This window comes from Pimephales promelas, chromosome 15, assembly GCF_988280905.1.
Source record: "Pimephales promelas chromosome 15, fPimPro1.hap1.1, whole genome shotgun sequence".
Lineage (NCBI taxonomy): Eukaryota > Metazoa > Chordata > Actinopteri > Cypriniformes > Leuciscidae > Pimephales > Pimephales promelas.
Genome location: NC_142783.1, coordinates 6,607,178 through 6,631,393, shown reverse-complemented (window position 1 = coordinate 6,631,393; position 24,216 = coordinate 6,607,178). Strand labels below are relative to the sequence as shown.

Genomic DNA, 24,216 nt, shown 5'->3' with positions numbered 1-24,216 from the left:
AAACGATCGGTTATTTCAAAACTTATTCCAAAAATGTAACTTTTCTAAGGACAAATGCTAGCCTTGCTCTATTCTGTGAGGCGCATTTGCAACGTCACGTATTACGTAATGACGTTCAAAAGGTCACGGGCGACGTAGCCGAAAGTACAGAGTCAGTGTTTACAAGTTGAACGCATAGGTTGAACGTGCAAACTAGCTCAAACACCGTTTACAAAAAAAGGAATTAAAAGGAAAAACAACGATGTCGGACGATTTTGATTCTGTAATTCCGGCTACGTCGCCCGTGACCTTTTGAACGTAATTACGTATTACGTGACGTTACAAACGCGCCTCAGAGAATATAGCAAGGCTAGCATTTGTCCTTAGAAAAGTTACATTTTTGGAATAAGTTTTGAAATAACCGATCGTTTCGCATGATAAGACCCTTATTCATCGTCTGGTGTCGTTTAAAGACATTTGAAGCTGCATCTGAAACTGTTATTAACACTGTCTTTTGGACCTTGAACCATCCGGTTCCCATTGAAGTCCATTATATGGAGAAAAATCCTGGAATGTTTTCATTAAAAACCTAAATTTCTTTTCGACTGAGGAAAGAAAGACATGGACATCTTGGATAACATGGGGGTGAGTAAATTTTTTTTTTTTGAAAAAGTTTTTTCAAAAGTGAACTAATCCTTTAAGAGTTGCATTAAAGGTACAATACGCAGGATTTTTGCAGTAAAATATCCAAAAACCACTAAGCCAATGTTATATATTTTGTTTGATTACTTAAAATATCCCAAATGTTTCCAACTATTTGTAAATCGTGAGAAAATTACGTTTTTTAACCAAGGAAACGGGGCGTGTGAGCAGGGGTGAGGAGTCGCCAGTCAATGACGTCATATCCACGTTACCCCCGGTTTCCGCCAGGTTTGACCTCGTACTGCAATTATAGTAACCATGGCGACATTCGTGGACAACTGGGTCTATTATGCCTGTTATGCGTGCTCAATAGCGTGAGCATCCCTAGCAGGGTATTGTTCAAACATTATGGACCATGGCAAGCAGACTTTGAGACAAAAAGAGGACTAAAATGAAGATCAACATCTTTCCAGATGCCGAGAGCTCCACGTCTGCGACTAACTTCCACTTGACAGAGACGCGAGTGTTGTATGTTACTTGAGCAAACAGGTGAGCAAATCAATGTATAAAAAAACGAATCAATGTTATATAATTCAACATGATGAAAAGTTAGAATATGATCTGTATGTTATTCTCTAATGTCTCATACAGCCAACAAACAACCTACCGGTAACTAACAACATTCAACACACACAAATGCCGTTTAGTGTGATAGTGAAACTGCTAGAGCAAGTGAAGCAGGGCTGCGTTACCTCAAGTTTAATTCCTCTAATAAACTGACCTGTGTGAGTAATTCAGCGTGTAGTTCGGTAGAATTACATGTCCTTATTCCTTTATATCCGCGGGACTCGCATTGCGTGTGACGCAGGTATACGTCTAGCAATCGCGCCTTGCTTCACACCACAGTCAAGTTTAAAAACATCAGTCTATTCACTCATCCATAAAAGATCCATCAGCTTGACGACAAGATCCATAATTCAGCTTAACGCCGAATATACGTCATCAATATACGCCTTTGTTATTGTAAGAGGTTAGTGACCCCTGGTGGCGAAACAATCTTGCATATTGAACCTTTAAAAAGCTGAATTTCTAAACTACACTTATATGAAGGGTTGACACCCAAAAAATTGCACTCCTCACCTTTTAAGTAAAAACAAATGAGACAATTATTTTAATAATTATTATTTTTGTAAATCCATAACTCTTTCATGACTTTTTGCAAGATTGCATCCAGCTTATTTTTCTCACATGGATTGTTTTTTAGGTTGTCACTACTGCCTTTGTCATTTCAGAGGGCTGAACAGCCTTCAGCGTGAATAGCTTGGGTTTCACTAATGAAATCTATTCAGACATAAAGCACGTCAGCACAGACAGAAAGGATTCACCGATTTCAAATACATATGAACACATTCGCAGCGCTTTGAAATGAATGGGGTCATTACCAGTTCAAGGGCATCAATAAAATCTTTTCCGAGAGAAAACATCAAGGGAAATCATTCCTTTCAGCATTTAACATACTCTGACCTGCTTTTCTGAGGATTCGGTGTCGCCATTTGATTATTACGCTCTAATACTAGATTTAAAGTGCCTTTGTGCCACAAAGAGCATTAATGGCTGCCATTAAAAAAATCACATTCCCAGACAGAAACATAGTAGATGTGCTGTAAATGTTGAGGGATGAAATGAATGAAGGACAAAGTTGTGAGCACAGAAAAAAATATCAGGGTTATTGGCTACTTCAGCTACTTCGCTTTGAGTTCGGCAGATTTGTCCAAGAGCTTAAAGGAGTACAAGAGTACAAGCATCTCGAAATAAACACTGAAAGTCCTGCGAAATTCAAACCTTATGTTGTCATACCCATCAGCCACTACCCTACCAATACTGAAGATTTACATGGACCATCCGAAACAGAGTGCTGCAGGAATTAAATATTTGTGTAGGCCAAAAGCCGGAAACAAGGATTTTAACACTTCTGGTCCATCAAGACAATGAATGGAACATTGTATTGCGGCTGCGTGCATCCAAAAAAAAAATCGCAATATTCTTTGTAGCAGCAGCGCTGATCTCTCTTCCAGCTTAATGATACCAGTTACAGCGCGAAATAAACGTGAATGAGCATCTGAAAATGTGTTAGATAGAGTACAACTTATCGAAATCCGTATCATGTCACATTGATTCGCTCAATCAGCGTTTCAACCGTGGAAAGACGTCAGTTAAACAGCTTGTAATCAATGTCATGTATCGTCATATTTACCTCAGAAAACCCACATAAACTCGTTAGTCAGCTAGAAAAAAATAACTCTAGAGAGGAGCATTTTGCTAAATATATACAACATACATACAGTATGCATTATAATCTTAATGTTCTTCAATATTTAATGCATATTTGAATAAATCTGGCAAGTTTTTATGACAGCCACCATTTAAATGTTTATATTTCATATAATCATCTTATTATAAAAATAAATAAAAGTGTAATTTAAGTGTTTGTATAGCTACAAAACAGTTCATTATTACCTTCATATTAGGCTAATGAAGCCTAGTAGGCTACAACTAGACTCCCAAAGTTTACAGCATTAGTTAAGACTGGAGATTTGATTCCCTTGAGAAAAAATGCCATTTATTGTAACTGATATCCAAAATAATCAATATTGAATCGAATCGTAATCGAAATCGAATTACAATCGAATCGATTGTGAAATCTGTGTCAATACCCAGCCCTAAAAAATACAGTTCCAAATGACGTCTTACCGAAAACTACACAGCATTTTAAGTTCTCTTTCCAATGCTATCAGGAAAAAAAAAAAAAAACGTTGGCATGTTCGTCAACCCAAGAATGTTAAATATGATCAATCGAATAGGTAAAATCATCTGCTCACTAATCACTTTCACAACCTGATAGTGTTTAAATCATAATCACAATTATTTTGGTCAATATTGAAAACACGATTATTTAACACGATAATTGGTGGGCTATATAATCAAAGTCTTTTTGCATGAGTCATTTTAGATATGAGTGAAATTTGACAATTATCAATACTTAAGCAAAAAAAATATTACTAGTTTGACTAATATAGCCAAATACAAGATCCTAAAAACATATTATATTAGACAAATAAACAGTCAGCGATACAATAAGAAACAAAGAAACCAATAACTAACAAAACCGACAAATAAATTGAAATTGAATAAAGTAGTCCAATGTAAAATAACTGCTTACATTAAATATAGATGAATCCTTATTAAAACTACAAAAGCTATTTATTCAAGAGCAGTGAGTGATTTTATCTTTGTCTTTTGTTATTTGATTAACAGTAATGACAGACTGAAGCAGTAACATTGGGCTGCAGTCACTGGATCTGTTGTGTTTTCCTGCAGTCACTGGATCTGTTGACAAATGTGTTTTCTTTCTCAACTGTTTACATTAACGTAAGACATAACCGACTGTGTTTACGGGATTTCGACATGTTTGTGTGTAGGCTATTTTACCGTTTATTCATGTATCTGAAGTCCATTATATACTTTGCTTATACTTGGCGTCTGCACACAGAAAGCCGTCTGGGGAATAGTGTCTCTTTTTGCAGCTTCATGCGTTTTTAATAACACTGTTTAATATCACAATAGCAGTTTAACAACTTAACATGCTGATTTGGATATTAAATTTGATCTTTATCAGGGGTACAATAATCATTTCCCCTCGGTTATCCTGTTTTCATTATAGTTGGAAACCAAAATCGAATGGATTTTCATTGAATAACACAGCCTTAGTTCTTACTAATGTAGTCTATACTTTCCTCTAATCAGAGATTACTGGTCTATTTTCTGAATTATTTATTTGTATCAACACAACAGTGTATTATTAGTGATATTGCTGATTTCAGATTATGCCATACACTGTAAAAATGAATATGCTTTATCTAATCAATAAAATTGTGGCAACAGATTACAAGCAATATTATTTATTAAATTGAACAAATTAGAATTGAGTAATAGTTAATCAAATTAATATTCTAATTAATTCTATTTTGTACATACATACATACATACATACATATTGCTTGTAATATGTTGCCACAATTGTATTGATTAGATAAAGCATATTATTTTTTTCAGTATACCTAAACATCATGTAAAACAACAAGAGCTCTACGTGTTAAGATGAAAGTGGATTTTATGCAGATTGCCTAGAGACTAGGATTAAAACATTAGATCCCACTTTATATTAGGTGTCTTTAACTGCAATGAACCTACGTCAACAAAAAAAGTTAGGTAAAACGTATTAGTTGTGTTCATGTCGTATTGCAAAACACGGTAACACTTTATGTTAGTGTCCTTGATATATACAATATAAATCACAATAAATGTTGCATGATTACAAACAACTAACCCTAAACTAAACCCTTACTATAATTACATGTTGGTAATAATATTACACAGTACTTATTTGTCCAATTACAATGTACAATTGACAAATAAAGTGTAAACAAAAACACTGGCTGTTTTTGAAGTGGGATACGAGTTAGGGACAGGTTTGGAGGAATGGATTTAAGGTGTAAGTCAATGGTCAACAGTGTAATTACATGCAGGTATATATATATATCAAAATCAAATGATTAATTTAAATGTTAGTATTTAGGGTTACACTTTATTTTAAGGTGTCATTGCTATAATGTAATTATACATTTAAGTACTGAGTTATAATAATTAACAACATGCACTTACTATAGGATTAGGGTAGGATTAGGATTTGTTTGAGGGTTAGTTGCATGCAATTATGCATAATTTACTGTTATTACTATGGTACGTACATGTAACATATGCAACAAGAACACTGTTAAATAAAGTGTTACCGTATATAGTTAAAGACACTTAAAATAAAGTGGGTCCAACATTAGTTTTGTACGTCAATGTGTGTGTATGTCTGTTACCGTCAGGCGGGTTGGAAAAGGGGTTGTAAATGATGGTGTCCAGTGTGCAGGGTCCTCTGGATGAGGCAACAGCAGGGAATCCTGGGATCAGGCAGGCGAAAATGAGAAGCTGCTCTTCTGCACAGTTGCTCTGCAGAGCTTCTAGCCAGAGCAGGAACAGACGCATGCCGTCACAGCGGATCTGCACACAGACATAAACCGTTTCCTCTGGTTACACATCAGCAGAAGAGTTCTTCTAATCATTTTGGAGGTCTTCTGATTCATAAATTGACATACCTTGAAAGAGTTTCCAGTGTGCAAAAGTTTTTTGAGTATAGACCCTATAATAGAAACAGACATATCAGTAACAGACTTGATCATTACAATGCAGAAATCTGTAGTCTTATGATGCACAACCCCAAAAGCAATGAAAAATATTAACATTGACTATGATGAAGAAATTTGGAGGCTGACACCCTCTCATGATGGAGGTCTTAGGCCTCTATCATGGTGCAGTATGAGTAATTTATATCATGGTTAGTGGTGCACGATATATCGGCCGCCGATATAACATCGGCCGATTTGGTCAATTTTTTACACATCGGTATCGTTCCGATGTCAAAATAGGGCCGATGTGAACAGGCCGATGATCATTCCCTGTGTATTTGACGTGCGTGGGGGCGGGGATGTTTGTTTTTGCACGCGTATTAAAAGCGCAAGTGCGTTTAAACATCAAGCGCACGAAGACTGGAACTGGTGAGCTGTTTTCTGCCAGCCTTCCTAATGCGTATTTTTGTCCCGCCAAAGCCATATTTGACCGGTAAGTGATGTAGATGAGTGACTGCTGCGCTTGTTCAACTGAGGCAACGCGAGTGAAAGCACCGGTCCCGCGCGCCGTCTTCAAAATGTCTTTCGCTTGTTTAACGGAGGGAACAAGAGTGAAAGCACCGGTCACGCGCGCCGTCTTCAAAATGTCTTTCTCCCCCTCGCCCTCGCGCATGTTTATGAATTGAGTTGACTGAATATCTTTGAGAATACACGATGGTAAAAGGTCGGAAGACCGAAGTTTTTTTCTTCTGAACTACTGGTTGTGAATTGTGAAACCACACTTTCAATAAACCAAAAAAAAAAAAATCTATCGTGTTGATGAAATGTTTTCTGTGTCGACTGTCGAGACCATAGACTGTAAAAATAGGTCGAGACAAATCTCGTGCGATGTTCTAAACTGCCTGGATATCACACAACGTGTGCCGTGGTTCCGTTAATGACACGTCCAATTCGCGAACTAATGACTCCTTTGAACCGATTCACTTTAATGAATGGTTAAAACAACTGATCTGTTCGACACTGAGCTCAAGAGACTTAAACGGAAACACTTTACAATAAGGTTCCATTTATTAAAGTGTACATTAAATGTACACTTTAATAAATGAAACCTTATTGTAAAGTGTAAGGTTAATAGATTAATAGAATGTTAACATATTTTGTTAACATTCTATTAATATTAATTTCTGCGGATTTACTCCATGACAAAACTACCCCAGTCATTCTAGAATGATTCATTCTTTCCAAAAAGAGCAATTCAAGTAATCTGGTGAAATTTTTTTTACATCACAATATATATCGCAGAAAAATAAAATATCACAATGTCATTTTTTACCAATATCGTGCAGCCCTAATCCTCGTTATGTGTTTTCTATACAGGGATATCGATATCGGTAAATATCGGTATCGGCCATAACAGCAATGTTAATATCGGTTATCGGTATCGGCCACAAATTTTCACATCGGTGCATCACTAATCATGGTAATAGTAAATATCACAATATGAGTAATACTATATAATGGTAATGGTATATATCACAATATGAGTAATATTACATACAGGTCCTTCTAAAAAAATAGCATATTGTGATAAAATTCATTATTTTCCATAATGTAATGATACAAATTAAACTTTCATATGTTTTCGATTCATTGCACACCAACTGAAATATTTCAGGTCTTTTATTGTTTTAATACTGATGATTTTGGCATACAGCTCATGAAAACCCCAAATTCCTATCTCAAAAAATTAGCATATTTCATCCGACCAATAAAAGAAGTGTTTTTAATACAAAAAAAAAAAACCTTCAAATAATTATGTTCAGTTATGCACTCAATATTTGGTCAGGAATCCTTTTGCAGAAATGACTGCTTCAATGCGGCGTGGCATGGAGGCAATCAGCCTGTGGCACTGCTGAGGTGTTATGGAGACCCAGGATGCTTCGATAGCGGCCTTAAGCTCATCTCGAGTGTTGGGACTTGCGTCTCTCAACTTTCTCTTCACAATATCCCACTGATTCTCTATGGGGTTCAGGTCAGGAGAGTTGGCAGGCCGATTGTGCACAGTAATACCATGGTCAGTAAACCATTTACTAGTGGTTTTGGCACTGTGAGCAGGTGCCAGGTCGTGCTGAAGTGCTCCAAAATCTCCTGATAGCTAGCTGCATTGACCCTGCCCTTGATAAAACACAGTGGACCAACACCAGCACCCCAGACCATCACTGACTGTGGGTACTTGACACTGGACTTCAGGCATTTTGGCATTTCCTTCTCCCCAGTCTTCCTCCAGACTCTGGCACCTTGATTTCTGAATGACATGCAACAGTCCAGTGCTGCTTCTCTGTAGCCCAGGTCAGGCGCTTCTGGTTCAAAAGTGGCTTGACCTGGGGAATGCGGCACCTGTAGCCCATTTCCTGCACACGCCTGTGCACGGTGGCTCTGGATGTTTCTTCTCCAGAGTTAGTCCACTGCTTCCGCAGGTCCCCCAAGGTCTGGAATCGGTCCTTCTCCGCAATCTTCCTCAGGGTCGGGTCAACTCTTCACGTTGTGCAGCGTTTTTTGCCGCACTTTTTCCTTCCCACTGAGGTGCCTTGATACAGCACTCTGGGAACAGCCTATTTGTTCAGAAATGTCTTTCTGTGTCTTACCCTCTTGCTCGAGGGTATCAATGATGGCCTTCTGGACAGCAGTCAGGTCGGCAGTCTTATGATTGCGGTTTTGAGTAATGAAACAGGGTGGGAGTTTTTAAAAGCCTCAGGAATCTTTTGCAGGTGTTTAGAGTTAATTAGTTGATTCAGATGATTAGGTTAATAGCTCGTTTAGAGAACCTTTTCATGATATTTCATGATATAATTTATATCACCCTGTAGCCCAAGACTGGTTGCCCACTGAAGCTAAGCAGGGCTGAGCCTGGTTAGTACCTGGATGGGAGACCTTCTGAGAAAGCCAGGTTACTGCTGGAAGAGGTGTTAGTGAGGCCAGCAGGGGGTGCTCACCCTGTGGTCTGTGTGGGTCCTAATGCCCCAGTATAGTAATGGGGATTCTATACTGTCAAAGAGCACCGTCCTTCGGATGAGACGTTAAACCGAGGTCCTGACTCTCTGTGGTCATTAAAAATCCCAGGATGTCTTTCGAAAGAGTAGGGGTGTAACCCCGTCATCCTGGCCAAATTTGCCCAGTGGCCTCTGTCCATCATGGCCTCCTAATCATCCCCATATACCAATTGGCTTCATCACTGTCTCCTCTCCACCAGTAAGCTGGTGTGTGGTGAGCGTTCTGGCGCACTATGGCTGCCGTCGCATCATCCAGGTGGATGCTGCACACTGGTGGTGGTTGAGGAGATCCCCCCCCTCTATGTAAAGCGCTTTAAGTGCAGAGAAAAGCGCTATATAAATGTAATGAATTATTATTATTATTATTATATGCTAATTTTTTGAAATAGGAATATGAGGTTTTCATGAGCTGTATGCCAAAATCATCAGTATTAAAACAATAAAAGACCTGAATTATTTCAATTGGTGTGCAATGAATCTAAAATACATGAAAGTTTAATTTTTATCATTACATTATGGAAAATAATTAACTTTTATCACAATATGCTAATATTTTGAGAAGGGCCTGTAATGGTAATAGTATTTATCACAATATGAGTAACATTATATCATGGTAATGGTGTATATCACAATATGAGTAATATTATATCATGGTAATGGTATATATCATAATATAAGTAATATATCATGGTAATGGTGTATATCACAATACAATATGAGTAATATTATATGATGGTGATGGTGTGTATATCACAATATGAGTAATATTATATCATGGTGATGGTATATATCACAATATGAGTAATATTATATCATGGTAATGGTATTTATCACAATATGAATAATATTATATAATGGTAATGGTATATATCACAATATGAATAATATTATATAATGGTAATGGTATATATCACAATATGAATAATATTATATAATGGTAATAGTATATATCACAATATGAGTGATTTATCATAGTAATGGTACATATCACAATATAGCTATCAAAAATACTCAATACTCTAGAGCTTTTACTTTAAAAAAATAGTTAACAGACACAAGCCAAAATATTATTAATAACAAATGAACTGGCACCCGTGTATAAGCGTTTCAGATAGGGATGCACAATATATTGTATACATTTCTATATGTTCCTATATACACGATCATCATTTTTAAATCATTCATGTATATTTCTCTATCATTTTAAATTTGAGTATGTAGTATGCAAAGCTTCATGGGATTGTTGTCCTTTCCCTCATTGAAGCTGTTAGTTACACAGTCTTATACCTTTGTCTTTTTGGCTTAGTTTCACATACATTTTTTGCTATAAATCAAAGTTTGTAATGTTGTGACTCCTCAGTTACACAGTGGTGGATCAGATACGGTGCGCAACAACTAGCTTATGTTTTGATATTTCATAACACACAGAGGGTTACGAGTGAAAGAAAATAACAACACATACGTATAAATGAAATCAAAAATGATAAACCTAGAAACTGTTGCCTTCATTTTTGCTTGAATTTCCCTCGGGGATCAATAAATTCCCTCGGTCTGTCTGTCCCTACGTGAAGGGCTCTAATTGAGGTTATTGACTCCTTTGAGGGTCTTCCTGTACGGAAGACTGAAACCACGAGACGCATAATTTAATTCAGTAATTTGCATTTCAAATGAAGCCTCTCATTTGCATTTCTCATTTATTAACCTCCTGCTCTCACTCTCTCTGTAGCTAATTATTTTCTCTGAGAAAGTATTAAACCAGGTTACACTGACTCTCTCCTGAACCTGCTTTAACACCAGAACTCTTACACACGACTCATAAATAATTACGCACAAAGAAATAGTGATACTGTAAGCAATTTTTCAATTTCAACAGCTAAACCTTTGGCATGAACCACGTCAGTGTAACATGGTCTCTCTGAACAGCACTTACCTATACTGTGAAACTGCCATCGACTGTTGATTTTCTCAGGTAGAAGTTGAAGAATTTTCTGTCGGGAAAAAGAGAGCACACAGTGAGTGAACACATTAAACTAATACCCTCAATTTGTGTGATTTTCTTCACCCAATAATAATGAACTGGTAAAATCCCATGCCACATTTCTATGATATTCCGAGATGTCTTTAATGTAAGATTATGGTTTATTGTCCACCAGGCCAAAACACAAAGAATGATCTCAGAGAAATAAAGCAAACTTCTCGATTACATTACGTTCATGTCATTTCACCCAGTATGGTTGAGGAATATGTACCGTTTACAATAATATAGTTATTGTTGTTTTGTCAATGTGGCTGCTAACATTATCAAAAATGTCACTAAATATCAAAAAAATAAAAATAAAAAAATGCCTCACAATTTCATTGTGTAACAGTTAAATTTACCACAAAATTGAAGATATTATGACAAAAATGACCCTGTATGAGTTTCTTTTTCCTGTTTTTCCAAAGAATCTACAAATGTGATGTATTACTTGTTTAAAAATGTATTATGCAATTTAAACACAAAATTGTATTGTTTTTACTCTATTTTGCCAATGATAATAATTCCTAACAATGTCGTAACAGAACTGTTGTGTGTCTCCGAACAACAAACAGTGGTGTTTTGATCCTGAATAAATCAGCATTTATAAAATAATCAGTTGAATAAATAGCTCAAGGACCCATCTACTGGAAAGTACAGTTGAAAATAATAAATAAATCATATTTCAATATTCGAAATATTTTGAAAAATCTCAAGGTTACTTCAAATCTAAATGCTCCTTTAGATGTTTTTGTTGATACTGATTTCACTGATTGGAAACAGCCTTTAGTGTCTCATTATATTAAAGGTCCTATATGTAACTTTTCTTATAAAATTAATCCTTTTTTTTATTGCCTGTGTTTGAAGGGGTTGTAATCACACATTGCAATTGAAGATTCACAATCTCATCATTTAATGTTGTTTTTAGTTTTTTTATTGTTTTTATTAATAATTATAATCATTAGTATTATGCATGTGATTTACACTTTTCATATACATTTTTTATACTTTTCATATATCATTCATAATCTTTTATAATCTACATTTTTATGAATCAAACTTTTCTGAATACTGTGTGTGGAAGACTTTTAGAGTTTGGGGACTTTGGGGGGAAGTTGAGTGTATTATGTTTCTTTCCGTGGAGCAGAATATACATTTCAATGATTGATTGAGAGCAGATGTTTTCTCTGGAACAGCTATATGTACTGTGTAAGTTCTTTGTTTGGGAGAGAGAGGGAAAAATACAGAGAAGCAACAAGGACGATCTTTGCTGGTCCATTGTCACTCTCTCTCCCTTATGTCTTATATAAATTGGTAAAATAAATAACATATATTGGCAGAATGACTGGTGTCTTTTCATTAAATTAAATAACAAGGGGAAACGAAGATTTTAAATCTACACAATGATCCACTTTTCGGGTTTTGCTATTACCTCTGAAGGCCAATATTCATATTTATATGTGAGGTCTCCGGGTCGGATTTCCCTGCGAAATCCTTCGGATGTGACGTGCATGCGCCTTCCCGAGCCACTCTATCCTTATTACAGTCTATGCGACCCATAGACAGTAAAAGAAATGGACACAGTAACCCCGTTGATTTCAACATGCGACCAACGGCACTTCAGCTGACGACACGGAGTCTGATAACTCCCCAAAACATCCTGCCTCCAGCACAACACAGACTCCAACACAAACTCCACCACAAAAATATAAAAAACAACAAAAAAGTTTTATCTGCTGAAGCTCGTCAGGCAAAACGTGAATCTGCGCGGATCAACATCGGCAACATATTAGAACAACATATTAGTAAACTCTAGTGAAATAGCAAGGTAAACTACATGAAACATCAAATGGAAACAAAAGAATGTTCCAGGACAATATAAAGTCGGTGCTTTAGGATGTAACTAGGGATGGGTACCGAAACCCGGTATTAAACGGGCCCCGGTGCTGAATTTTGAAAGACCGCTGTAGCGATAAGCTCGGACGTTATCGGTTCTGCTGTCGGTACTGGAGAAATTATTTATCATTCCTATAAAGACGTTATCTTGAACTTGTTTATATCGCCAGCCTTTTCTATATATAAACTATATTTTAATTAAACCATTTGTCTGTGATGCAAGTTGAAATTCGCAGTTCAGCAGAGAGAGAGAGAGAAGAGAGAGAGCGATCTCTCACGCAAAGCCACAGCACGCGCAACACGACAGCCCTGCTTAATGAGTGACAATGAGGACAGAACTAAACATTCAACGTGGTTACACTTTAGATGTGGGATATTATTCTAATATAGGGGTGTAACGGTACATGTATTCGTATTGAACCGTTTCGGTTCGAGGCTTCCGGTTCGGTACGCATACAAACCGAACGATTGCTTGGACCATTTTTCCTGCCGACAAAATTCGTGCTGACGCGGCCAACACAACGTTGCGCAACATCAAATGGCAAGCGTAATGAAAGCAGAACGAAACTGCGCTACTCGTTATGTGCTTCACGGATCGTTTATCAGTTCGGACCAGCAACATCTGTGCAGCGCGAGCTGATCTCAATCACGCAACACAGCGCTAAGATATCCGGTAAAGAAAACATTTGAATTCTCCACTGAGGTAATAACATCGCTGCGAGATCTAGTGAGAAGCATTCGCATTTCTCCGTTATTAACCGTAGATCTCTATTAGATCAAACAGCGCTGTCATGGAAACCAGGAGAAACATTGTGCCGTGAATGAACTAGTAATACTTTACGTCCACAGACCAGCAACATTCACCATGGATTTAATATACTGTAGTAACACTAACTGGAACCAGTTTGGCTGGAATGGTGAAATGCTTTGTACTTCACACATCTTTTTCCAGCACTTCAAAATTCAAATATTATATAAATAAATATTTAAAAGTTATTTTTAATGTGATGACCAAAAACATTATTTGTTCATCCTTCAAAGATGACCCCTATTTATAAACCTGAAAGTTTCAAGATCTAGGAACTCACACTTATTTAAAAATATTTTTTATTTAAACAAATAGGAAATTTCTCTGGCATTTCTTTCTTTTTGCTGTATCGAAAACGTACCGAACCGTGACTTTAAAACCGAGGTACGTACCGAACCGTGATTTTTGTGTACCGTTACACCCCTAGTATTTCGGCTTCCAAAGATTATAAAAAGAAGATATTTGAGATAAAACCGTTAAAAAACAAGACACATGATCTGTCCAGCTTAACTTCCTTTACTTCACAGCACTGCGGAGCGCTGTACCCAAACGTACCGTCAGAATCAGCACGATCGGCGATTGTTGCAAAATGCTGTCTTCTACTGTTGCAAGATCAAAAAATGGCTATTAAAAACACAAAAGCCTGCGCAAGAGCCTGTTCACAAGGCAGTGCGCGCTCCGAAACGGACTGCAACGAGACAAGAAAAGTAGCCTATGGGCTTCGTGTGTCCTCCTTAACTATCAAATATACATACAAATGTCAAAATGACCAGCTCTGAGATTCGCTTAAACACAGTTTATTCACTTAAACACAATTATGTCTTAAATGGACGTAAATAATAGGGAGAAATTGATGGTGCTTCAGTTACCGGTTACCGATTAGATTTGCTCTCGGTTAGGGTTGCCGCGGTGAGGAAAATTTCCCACCGGTTAATCGACGTGTGACAACACCGGTAATCCCGGTGTCACCGTGGAGGGCAGGGCGGGGGGGTTAAATAGCTTTTAAATGCGTGCGCGTTATACTTTCACTTTCGAAATAAGCGTCAATTGCTTGAATGGACAAAAAAAACAACTCGCTGATAATAAAACTTTTATTTAGGCTATAGACTTTTATTAGCATAACGAACGAATAAAAATAACCCCATGCATAGGCTGAAAAAAGTGAAAATCGGCAAAATGTGGGCCCAAACAAATAAGAACCATAAAACGTTTATTAACGAATAAGAAAATAAAATAGGCCTAAATAAATTACACAAAGTTTAAATGAGATAAAACCAATTAAAAAGAGACGAATATAAAATAAAAACTTCAAAACGGACCTTAGCCTACATAAATGACATACTTTCACTTTCGAAATAAGCGTCAATTGCAATTCAGCGTCAATTGCTGGAATGGAGAAGAAAAAAAAAACAACTCGCTGACAATAAACTTTTATTTAGACAGCCCTTTATTATAATAATAAACGAATAAAATATTGACAGAACTTTTATTAGCATAACGAACGAATAAAAATAACCCCATGCATAGGCTGAAAAAAGTGAAAATCGGCAAACTGTGGGCCCAAAAAAAAAATAAAACGTTTATTAACGAATAAGAAAACAAAATAGGCCTAAATAAATTAAACAAAGTTTAAATAAGATAAAACCAAATAAAAAGAGACGAATATAAAATAAAAACTTTAAAAAGGACCATAGCCTACATAAATGACAGCACTCTAAAAAAAACACTATAAATTGGCATTTATTAACATTAATATATATTGGCCAAAATATTGCCAAACAGGCGCTTTTGCATTGCGTTTTGACACCAAATCTTCCGCCATTATCTTGCTTTTCTGTAATTTGACTCGTTCTCGTCTCCACACGTGCTAAATGGAATCCTGATGCTTGCTGATCTGTGACGTGACGGCACGCGTTGCGCAGTTCATTTTTAATTATAATGCTCTCTTCAGAACTAAATAATTGAAAATTATTATTTTTAATTAATTCAAATAAATATTTTAGCAAAAACGAATACTTTAAAAAAAAAAGTCAAGACATCGCGGTGTCACGGTGGGAAAGTGATGTCACCGGTGATGGGGCTTAAAACCGGTAACACCGTCAACACCGTCTATCGCGGCAAGCCTACTCTCGGTCTTAAAGGGGCAGCAGTCTAATAGCCTAAACCTGCTGACGATTCAGCCATTAATGCAAATCAAACAACAAAAGGCAGAGAAAATCACTCACAGCTTTTGAATAAGTAACTTTAGATTTAATAAGCATTAATCTATCTATGATAAACTATACCGTGCTATTTTATATTTGATTACTAAATTAGATTTCTTTTCAGACAGAAACAATTACCTGAAAAGATATGTTAGTACACCTTCCTGAAATTAAAGCACTTTTGTATATAATTTGTATCTTTGATTGATTTTATTCTTGTGTTTTTACTTGTTTTTTTTTTCTTATGTGTCCTTTTTTGTATATAAAACAAAAAAGCCTGCACATTGCTGCATAACAAAAATATATTTTTCTTCGTTTTGCTTTTTCTATTTTACATTTCAAAATATAGGGTTTAATTATGTTCTTAATTCTAAAAAAAAAAAAAAAAACACCAAAAAGAACCGATAAGAATACCGTTAAAGTACCGGATCGATAAGCGGTATCGGTAAGAGTAGTAATACCGATAAAACCTTAACGATACCCATCCCTAGATGTAACTTACAACATCACTCATCCCACTACTATCATATTGTTTATAACTTACACATTTCCAGACACGTTCACTAGAGTAATGTTACTTCCTACGATCTTACTGATAGACTGAAACTGTTCAGTTTAGTTCACTAACCGTTTTCGTTATCATATTATTATACATTCACCTATGTTGACATTGCTGATTGTGAAAGATACACGAATAGATCACATGTCGGCTAAACGCAGTTTATTGTAACATTATCATGGTACGAGCACAGAGCATTAGTTCAACGTCAGGCTGACAAAAGTAGGCTATTTTTGTAACTGCTTTGGGAGTTTACATTAGTTTCCAGCATGTTAAGTGATGCTTTTGCCGTTGCGTTGAAAGTCTCCGTGTGGCCGGTTGTGAATACCAGCCCGTTCTCATCCTTTAGCATCACATAGAATGCTATATGACAAAACGGCGCTATACTACGCACATGGCACCCTTTATCGTTAATATTCACGCGAACCCAAGTCGTCATAAATCCTTTAGCTTAATATGAGACTACTCTACCCTACCCCACACCTAAACTTACCCATCACAGCGCGTGTTATATTAACGATAACGGGTGCCATGTGCGTAGTATAGTACCGTTTTGTCATATAGCATTCTATATGACGCAAAAGGATCTTGAAATCTAGCACACACACAAGCAAAAGCTCGCTTTTGTTGCATTCTGAAACATCACCGCTAGAGGCCGCTAAAAACTCCATAGAATACCTTTAAGTGAATTTATTGATTAAAATGTATGATCTTGACACATAATTATTACAGTAGATTATACGTACATGATCTAATAAGGTAAGAAAAGAAAATGAGGAATATGAGTCATCTGTCCATGATAGGCCTAAACTATCCAAGAAACCAATACAGAAACTCAAAATAGAGTTGAATTACCGTTATCAACTGAATATTGTTTTCCTTTTAGACATGCACTCCTAATTCATCTAATTTGTAATTGGGTTTTCGTCTAAAAATGTCTAAAGAGCTCCTGGTTCACTAAGACCCTTCTGACACCATATCATCAGTGCATTCACAGACAGTTACATGTGTCCCTGTAGGGTGATACACACAGAGACAAGTGGGTTAAGATTCAGACTAATGGACGATGGTAGTAATCATCAGTGGCAGTGCATTGTGGGTAATGCCAGCAACATGGGGTCAAGTCTGTCCCCACACACTCCTGTCCACAGCTGATTAAACTCACTCAAAAAGTGGCAGTCGTGACACTCCACAAGAAGAGGACACCATAATGTCATCATAATCTCACGTGTTACGTGACAGCCGTCACTCAAGGTGCAAACAGACCCGTCTCATCGTGTCAATCTCATTTACTCGCTGTGTTGATGTGGAACGTGATGACACATGAGTATGAGAGCATTCAAGCCCCTCAGTATTGATCTTCAGCGCCTATCAGGACAGCTCTGGATTACAGCCTGTCATTGTCATGAGGAAGCAGACAAATAACCGAAGCTGGTATCCAGTGGTGGGATCTGTTTAAGCCTGCGCTCTCGGGGTCCGCAGAGGAACTGAGGTTTCGGCGGCGGGAACGGGAAGCGCTCCCCTGCTGTGCCGCTATGGCGTCTGGGATGGTGGATTTGAGACGGGTGGCGTGGAGCTTGCGAGTCGCTGCCGGTTGCCAGAGTCTGTGCTAATCTGCAGTGTCTCTCCAAGCATAAGGATGAAGCATTACCGCAGGCTTTCCTGCATCTGCGTTATCCACACTCGGTGTGCTTATCACATGATGAGCATGACTGAGAATACGCTGGAGCCGAGCGGTATATCCTCTCTGATGTACTATATCGGTTCATTTTAAAAACAATATGACGTGACATGTAGCCGAGTATGGTGGTGTCCCATACCCGGAATTTGTGCTCTGAGTTTCACCCATCCAAGTGCACACACACAAACGCACACACTCGGAGAAGATGGTGAAAGAGAGTAGAAGAGAGTTCATTCACTTCCCCCACATACATTTACTGCCGTGGCCAATCAGAGGCGTTTAAGAATCAGTTCAACAGTGCATAAAAAGCTAGAGATTGAGAAATTGTTTTACTGGGGTACCTCAGGGGTCTGTATTAGGGCCCATACATTTTAGTTTGTATTTGATTGATTAACCTGAGTGATGTTTGTCCAGATGTGCATATTTTAGAGCTGTCAGTTTAACACGTTATTAACGGCGTTAACGCAAACCCATTTTTATTGCACGATTAACGGTCTTTTTGTCCTAGCAAACTTTGTCGTTTTTTTCACATGCTTTTGCAACAGGACGCGCCATGCGTCCTGATCCATTTTGGTGTCTCGCGCTCGTCATCCACTCAAAGCCGGCTCACAAGCCGAAACGTGTGTTTGAGGCGTGCCTGTTGTTTTGTTTACGGTCTAGATCCACTTGCACTTTGGTCGAAGAAGCAACAAAACGTCCTCGCGCGGCACAAGCCATTGAAATGAATGGGTTCAGAGCGCAGCGCGAGAACGTTTTGTGCCGCGCACACACTCGTTTCGGTTTGCGAGCCGGCCAAATAGTAACGCTACGTTTTGAGTGGATGACGAGCGCGAGACGCCGAAATGGATGCCCAAAGATTCTGAATGGAAAGTTTACTTTTAAAAAGTTGCCAAATTGTCCCATTGACAAGACCAAGTGATCTGTGTGTTTTGTCGTTGTGGACTGAGCTATGATCATCGCAGCACGTCCAGTCTGAAACACCACTTGATGATGGTCAAGCAAACACACACAAACACACACACACACAGATGATGCGAATTATCCACCCCCTCATCAATATCAGGACCTCATCAGTATTTTTTTCACCCTTTTATTGATAGACAGTGTTACATTGTGTGAGAGATTATTTGTATGTTAGTGTGAAATTGAACACTATTCCAATGTTATTTTCAATAATAATAATAAAAAAAAAACATTTGCACTAAACAAGCCAATCCACTTTTCCATGTTGATAAGAGCATTAAAATGAGAAAAAAAAATATTGTAACAAAAAGAAATCAAAAGACATTTAGAATAGATAAAAAGGTGCGATTAATCGCGAGTTAACTATGACATTAATGTGATTAATCGCGATTAAATATTTTAATCGTTTGACAGCACTAGCATATTTCAAATGTATTCAGATGACACTGTGATTTATGTACATGGTAAAACAAATGAACACAAAGTGGCACAAAAATTAGGTGTCGCAATGTCCACAATTTCAGATTGGTTTACTCAGTGTTGTTTAACATGTTTAGAAAACTCTCTGTATGTGTTTTAAAATTAAAAGGAGGAAGGACAGCCTTCCTGATATAATAGTGTGTGGTGAAAAATTACAAATTGTTCCAGATTTTAACTACAGCATCTTGGGAGTTATCTTAGAAATGCATTTAACATTTGAAAAGCATTTTTAAAAAATAGTCTGCGCAGTGACACCTCAACAGTGAGCCAAAGTCATCAAAAACCTATAAAATGACATGAGGCTGAGTAAGTGATGACAATTTTCATTTTTGGATGAACTAACCATTTAAGAGGAACTAGTTAACTAGCTGTTCAGACATCCCACAGACTAGATGATTTTGATATTGTTTAGTTTTATATATCCAAAAGGCACAATAGAAATCAAAGATGAGTCATAATTTCAAGCAAGTCAAAAGTCCATCCATAAAGGACAAGAAAGTTAATGACGCAGAAATGGCAGTCATAAGACACAAGGACCAAACACAGTCACCAAGCACATGGTTCATACATGGTTGATCAAGCTCATCGTTTTATGATAATAATGTATCACTCAAGGCAAAGAAACATGCCACTACTGTAACTATGCAAAGCTTAACAATATTTTGAGATGTTAAACAAACATGTGTTGTTGATTATGAATTTTTGGTTTGAAGTCCGCATTGAGTCAATGTCATGGCCTTGACGCTGACGGAGCAACAGGCTTTGAATCAATGACCCGCGCTGAGAGATTTATGGAGCGGTGGACATTTATGGACATCGTAAGACAGATATACATTTCTTATAAAACATTGCGTATCTATCCAATGTGTTGCATTGCATTTGTGAGAAATTTCATTGTGAGCTACAAAACAAATTAAGAAAATATAATTTGCATTATTGTAATACATCTGGATTTCTGACTTTGAAGGTTTTTTCTTACTTTTTTTAACACAAAAGTACTGTATAGACCATTTCACAAGATGTAAACAACACTGGTCCAGAAGCACTTCCTGTTTCAGTTTGTAACTGTTTTCTTTATTTCACATGTAAAGAAAACATCTTAAAGATGTTTGTTTAACTTTTTGATTCAGTTTTAAATGTTCTGTTGATTGTATTTTATCCCAGCTTTTATGTAGTGTTAAAAAACTGAAACAGGAAGTGCTTCTGGACCAGTGTTGTTTACATCTTGTGAAATGGTCTATATAGGGCCAATGCGTCATGTTAATTTGTAATATATCTTTAATTCATGCAAATTTTAATGAAACATTTAGGGAACATTTTAAAATAAAAGACACAGACAAGAACACTAACATTACTGTAATAAATGTACTACCAAATTAAAGTAAAAAAAGAGTCTAACACCTTTGTTTACTGCATTAATATTAATGAATAGCTTTGTTAACGATATGTTAAAACTTTTATTTTACAACAACATACAAACACACATGGTTCTGTATTTGTTATTTTATAGTAATAGAATTGATAGAATTTTGGTGAAAATACTGTGGACTAAAAAAAAAGACACTAAAAAAAAGTTCAAGTAATTGCCACAACAGTACAGGTAACAGACTGATCTGAATCACTTTACTGATTAAGTTATTTTGGATAATGTGCCATAGAAAACGTATGAAAAACAGCATTTTGAAGGGCATCTAGATCAGCCAGTAAACAAGCATTATCTTGTTTAAAATGATCCACGTGCTTCTTGCAGGTCAGATTTTAGGAAACATCACTGCATTACTCAAACAATCCAGAAGAGGGAAGCAACTCAATACAAATCACTCTAATACAACAAACAGTTCAGTATTTGCACTACTCCAAAACAGGGACGTCAGAAAGAGAAACTGAGGAATAGAGGAACAGGACGTGCCAGTATTTCTCCATCATTAACTGAACCACTTATACTGACTTCATATTAAGGCCACTCATGTGCTTTGTCAACCTTATGACAACATGAAATCAAAAATTACCCTATTTACTGTCTTGCTCTTTCCCGCTCTTATTGAGGACAGTTATTACACATTGGTTATTGGTTATTCCAAAGCAAATGTCTTCATGATATGAATCTGCACTTGGCCATGGTCAACATTATGAACCTGTTTGTGCCAGGGATGCATCTTATTATTATTATTGCATCGTATTATTGTATGAAATGTGGCTTAATGTACTAAGACAGGGACATTAACAGACCAAACTCAGTAAACATCATACTAATAAAGTAGCCTATACCTTGCAGAGAAAAGCGGATGAGCCTAGAATATGAACGCAACGCTTTTCATCATTGGTGACGTTTAATTACAGTAAAAGCGTTTTCCTCCCTTACAAAACCTTTATAGAAAAAACGCTTAACGTAATAATAAGCATCAAAAATTTTCTATATACGGGTCTTCAAGGGGACAAAAACGTTTTGCTGTAATTAAACGTCACCAGCAAATATGATAATATATGAATATGATCATATTTTGACATGAAGTAGTCATTTCAACACACTGAAACAAAAATGAATTTCTTGTTGTATTTGTTGGTTTTGCAGTTTAGGTATAATAATGATAATATCACTATTATACATTAAATCTGATTGGTTTGCATTGGTGATATCATATGGAAATGATATGCGGCGTGTGAGACTGGAAATCGGTAGCCTGACTGTGCCCTCCTACGCACTTCCGCTCAACTTCATTTTCCTTCAGGACTACAGTACGTCTGGGACCATAGACATCATATAGGTAGACGCCCTATCGACCGCTGCAGCCTATTGGCACGGACGAGAATTGGAGCCGCCATCTTAAACCGGTCATCCGCTCCGCTCAGTGTTATTCTGAACGGCAGGTGAAATGAGCTGTCAGAGCATTAAATTAATCATATCTCACTGAATACTGAACTGATTTTCATACGTTTTTTTTTTTTTTTTTTTTTTTTTTTTGCTGCAAAGGTCATTCGTGCAGCTATGATACAGGACTATGGTTCGGTGTATTTTAATATCCATAGTAGGCTTAACAGTATTATAATATTCTGATATAAGATATAAAGTGACCAGACACAATATGTGTGATGAAGTATATAATTTATTTTATAAATCACACACTATATTTATATAATAAAGAAGCAGAAACAGATAATAGCAGTAAAGTAAGATATTTTAATAAGTTGAAGAAACAATGTATGATTTGTGACACGCACATACACACGAACAGACACACAACGAACACGAACAGACACATGCACACACACACACACACACACTCTCTCTCTCTCTCTCTTTCTCTCTCTCTCTCTCTCTCACACACACACACACACACTTTCACACACAGAGAACGCAGCCACCTGTAATAAAAATTGAGAAGATTGAGAAGGTTTTCATCATTAATTTCAAAAAATTAAATTCAGACAACATTACGCCTAAACCTTTTTTATTGTATGTGGATGTGGGAGGGAAAAATGTCTAGACTAAAGTCCTATTCGGATTAACTTTACAAGGATAAAGTAAGTTAAAAAAGTAATTTTACCACAGGACTTCTGTAATATCAATAGCCAAATCGCATGTGATAAGATATAGGCTATCAATAAAACTAGAAGTTGGAGGGGTAACTCAATTTGCGCATCGCTGTCATGCGTGTATTACACTGCTTCCTGATATCATGTGCGCAAACACAAACTATACAACAGGGCAGTTGAATGCTTATCTGATAACCTAGAAGCTCTTGTAGTTATTACTTTAACAGTTACCTCACCTCTCCATGCCGGGTGAAAACCGGCTGATGCAGTAAACAGCATTTCACAACGATTTGAGACGAGTACAGTAATAGCAAATATCCTTGATCCTTCTCGATTATCTGGTAATATTCTATTCACAAAATACAACCAATAGTACGGTAATGTTAAGACTTATTTGTGAAAAGCCCTATTTTCGGTGGCCCGGCGATTAGAACAGGAAAATGCTCCACAGTGCTCTGGTATCTTATCTGCTGCCACGCAATGAAACTAGGAATACGACCGGTTCAAGATGGCGGCCGGACTTCTCGTTTTCCAGCGGCCAATAGGGTGTCTAGTCTCTATATGATATCTATGTCTGGGACTGCTGTGTATCCTTAAGGCCCGTACACACCGGGACGAATATCAGCGCGCGTTATTCGTCAGCGTTTTTCAACGCGTTTTTTTGTGTTCACACCCAAGCGTTTTTCACTGACGATGAGCCGAGTGAACATGCAAATTCATTCCCTGACATTAGATGGCGCTTAATGTAAAACAGAAATAATAATAGAATACTATACTAGGGTGATCATATTCATGTCTCAATGTTTTATTATGACAGATAGAAACAAAACGAATGAAATAATGATAGAAATAATGTCTTCTGTATTAGAAAAATAAATATATAAATAATAAATAACTAAAAGAAATGCCTCCAAATGTAACAAAAAATAGCTCTCACAAACTTACAAAAACGAACTAACAAAATCTATTTATATCTTTAGTTTTCATTCTCTTTATCTTGTTTTTCTTCCTCGTCCACCTTGTTTGCCCATCTATATTTTGCTGTAGAATTGATCTTTCCCAGCAGTTTTTGTTTGAAAACCAGGACATTTTCATCACTTAAAAACAGTCAGGACAGGACGTGGAAACAGGACATGTGTAACGCAAAGTTGAGATGTTGCCCAGAGATA

At 36.9% G+C, this 24,216-nt stretch overlaps 1 protein-coding gene across 5 annotated transcripts in view; it reads right to left on the bottom strand.

The window, feature by feature from the left end:
- Positions 1–24,216, bottom strand: part of ralgapa2 (Ral GTPase activating protein catalytic subunit alpha 2) — a 244,784-nt gene that overhangs the window by 163,861 nt on the left and 56,707 nt on the right. For all 5 annotated transcript variants that reach the window (XM_039651126.2, XM_039651128.2, XM_039651129.2 and 2 more), the window contains exons 4-6: positions 10,836–10,893; positions 5,826–5,869; positions 5,550–5,730 (exon numbers count right to left, since the gene is read on the bottom strand). In XM_039651126.2, the coding sequence (XP_039507060.2) occupies positions 5,550–5,730; positions 5,826–5,869; positions 10,836–10,893 (283 nt within the window). The remainder of the gene's footprint in view (positions 1–5,549; positions 5,731–5,825; positions 5,870–10,835; positions 10,894–24,216) is intronic.